Source organism: Aphanomyces invadans, assembly GCF_000520115.1.
Source record: "Aphanomyces invadans strain NJM9701 unplaced genomic scaffold supercont1.53, whole genome shotgun sequence".
Lineage (NCBI taxonomy): Eukaryota > Oomycota > Saprolegniomycetes > Saprolegniales > Verrucalvaceae > Aphanomyces > Aphanomyces invadans.
In genome coordinates, this window is record NW_008580198.1 from 358,864 (window position 1) to 361,921 (window position 3,058).

Here is a 3,058-nt window from a genome sequence, read left to right on the forward strand (position 1 = left end):
TATGAATTCAACAAAAACGACACTAAAACAAAAAATATTGCTCGATTCAAGATTGTCATGAGCTTTTGCAAATGTCCAAATGTACAAGTATAGTACTGGTAACAACTACTAACTACGTTGCAATTTTGGTTCAGAATCGACTCGCCAATGCCGCTAACATCGTACCTGTCCCCGCTGCAAATCGTCTGTGTTGTCGAAGAATGCGGCTTGGCAATCCCGCTCCGCGCGCTGTGTCATCGGGAAGCATGCGTCGGCACGGCTCGCTCGAGAAGAAGGCCAGTACTTCAACAGGGTTTGAGCTTGCAACGTGCTCGTCCCACTGGCACATGGAGGAGCACTCCAGCATCGTTGGCAGCTTGAAGCGCACCACCTCCCTCGACTACCAACAACAACTCATCCAGTGCGGAAGTTTTGAACTTTTTGCCACGAGTCTGCCGGGTACACTGGTGGATGGCGCCAGGAACGACTGTCTCGATGCCTCATCAGCGAATAAAATTCACCAATCAAATACAAGCGAGCTGCTTTGTCCAATCAGATTCACGTCCGTCTTCGATTGACCAATCAGAAGCGAGATCAACCCCACCAATCAAACCGAGATTGACAGGTGCAACAACTTTTCCAACACCAGCGCGCACGCCCGATGGTTCGGCGGCAGCAATGGCGCGGACCGTTGTCTGACATGGCTTCTTTGTAGGGTAAGAAGAGCAAGTCGTTTATTAACAAGAAAGAAGCACAGCACTTTCATGTCGTGCACCGCAGTCAGCGCGATCCGTTGATCAACGACCCCGAAGCGTCCAAGTTTGTTTTGCTCTCGTCCAAGCCGCTGCCGTCGGGCCGCAACGAGTTGGACGCGTATGACTCGGACGACAGCGACCTCCCGGACCTTGTGCCCCAAGTGGCTGCTCCGTCCGGCAAGGTTGGTGCACACCCAGGCATGGCCACGATCTTATGCGGCGATTCGTGCAGACGGTTCGATTTGGCAATGTCGTCGCCCGCGACCTGGTCAACGAGCTCGGGATGGTGAATGATGGCTATGATTACTCCAAGCACATGAAAGAGATGGGTACGTGTCGAGTTGTTGCGTCGATTGCAAGTCAAGGCTAAGTTCTGTGTAGGACAAGGTCACTTTTACTCGGCCGGTGGGACGTATGACGAGGGGTATGTGTAGTTGCGTGCTCGTCTGCATCTAGTGGGTCGACACGCTCATGGAGAGCATGGTTCTTGCACGAGTAGAGCTGGCCTGCTCAACAAGCGCGTGGTCCTCCCCGACGAGGTCATGGCGAGTGCAAACGAACACGATCGAATGCTGGACGCCATCACGTTGACGGAAGGTCAGCGCACAGCACATTCAAACCAGGTTTGTCTGATGTCTCGGTCATGTAGACGTCATGGACGAAGACTTGCGAGAAGCGTTGGTGAACGACGAGGCTTTCGAAGAGCTCACGGACGATTTCATGCTCCAAGCTGCGCAGGAATTGCCCGATGACGCGGATGGTGCCGACGTCGCAGCAGGTAAACCCGCCAAGTGCTTGCTCCTGGCTAATCTGGTCCATGCTATGATTCTCGGTCATGCAGATGGGTTCGATTACGACGCACATATTGCCAAGTTGATGGCGGCGGCTGAGGGCATACCCAAGTACCGCGGTCATATCTCGGATGACGAAGACGACGACGAAGATGATGACGAAGAAGGCTGCGAGTACACCGACGAGGAGCATGAGGACGATGGCCAGGACAAGGACGACGCGCAGCGCGCACTGGACGACGCATTTGAGAAGCTCATGGCCGAAGAATATGACGATGAGCAAGTGGGAGAGCTTGAAGAAGATGAAACCCGCGGCAAATTGGTGCTGGAAGGCGACTTGCTCGACCAAATCGTCGACGACTACGTGAACATCCGGCAGGAATTGATGGCGGACGAAGGTCGGCTGGGCAACCCGCTGCGATCTGGCAATCGCCTCAAGGAGATCCTGGCGGAATGCGCTGTCGAGTTGGCCGACTCGGACGACGTCGTGATGAAACCAACTGACCCCGTCCCGGCCGTGGAACAACCCGCCGACTTGTCCGACTTGTCCAGCAACCCGTACTTGGTGCAGCGCATCGACGACCAAGTAGGCTGGTGCTCTGCACGTTGCTCGACACCAACCTTTCACTTGTTTGGATCGTAGTGGGACTGCGAAACCATCGTCAGCACGTACTCCAACCTAGACAACCACCCGACTGTGATCCGGGAGCCGTCCAAAGCTCCCAAGAAGAAGACGAAAGCTCAGAAAATTGCCGAAAGCTCGACGATCGTGCTGTCATCCAAGACAGGCATGCCACTCAACATAGTGCCGCTCGGGGCCACAGCCATCATCCCTGAAGAGGTAGGCATATTCGCCGCAACTTGCGGCGACTTTGACAAGTTCGCTCAGGTATCGGACGACGGCTCGGACGACGAGTCGACCCGACGAAAGGCGCTCCAGCTGAGTCGCAGCAAGGGCAAGACCAAGGAAGAGAAGAAATTGCGCAAGGCGCTGGCAAAGAACCACAAGAAGGTGCGATTTGGAAGGAACAACATGCAGCAACGAATGTCTCATTGAGTGTAGGAGCGACGGGAAGAAAAGAAGGAAGTCAAGTTGCTCTACAAGGACGAGAAATTGCGGCAAACGCAGACGGCGGGCCCGAACCTGTCGGTGTTTCGGTATTAGGTCCATCCCACTTCAACTCTTGCCGCCGTCCATCACTCGTACACTACTTAATAAAGCCGTCCACAGCAGCACATTTGGTAGAGAACGTCTCTAGTGGATGAGCGCAATCGATGACCCTGCACGACCTTCCGCCACAACATGCGCTGAAAGAGGAACCTGCCTTCGTCGCCTTGCGTTGGGCAAAGCATGGAAAGTTCAAGCAGGCAGACATATATATAGAAGACAATATTCATTCCGTCGCAACTCAATTCGTCTTGGGTTCGAGCAGCGTGTTCCCCATGGTGCTTTCGCGCTTGATTTGCTTGCGCACGATGTTGGACAGCATGAGAGCCGTCGGGCGGTCCTCTGGGTTTGTCGCCACGCACTGC

The 3,058-nt window shown here is 54.4% G+C and overlaps 1 protein-coding gene across 1 annotated transcript; it reads left to right on the forward strand.

The window, feature by feature from the left end:
- Positions 1-611: 611 nt before the first annotated feature.
- H310_13572 (hypothetical protein) lies at positions 612-2,930 on the forward strand. The gene is made up of 10 exons (XM_008881122.1): positions 612-643; positions 695-916; positions 967-1,063; positions 1,116-1,158; positions 1,234-1,331; positions 1,384-1,512; positions 1,576-2,111; positions 2,169-2,366; positions 2,415-2,537; positions 2,589-2,930. Exons 1-10 carry the CDS (start codon positions 641-643, stop codon positions 2,688-2,690), a joined length of 1,551 nt encoding a protein of 516 aa, XP_008879344.1. The 5' UTR covers positions 612-640; the 3' UTR covers positions 2,691-2,930.
- Positions 2,931-3,058: the final 128 nt, after the last annotated feature.

What these genes read in the sequence shown, in the direction of transcription:
- H310_13572 (XM_008881122.1), top strand. An exon ending in TGGCTGCTCCGTCCGGCAAG is followed by an intron (nt 917 to 966) that starts GTTGGTGCACAC and finishes CGATTCGTGCAG; the next exon opens with ACGGTTCGATTTGGCAATGT. An exon ending in TGGCAAAGAACCACAAGAAG is followed by an intron (nt 2,538 to 2,588) that starts GTGCGATTTGGA and finishes CATTGAGTGTAG; the next exon opens with GAGCGACGGGAAGAAAAGAA.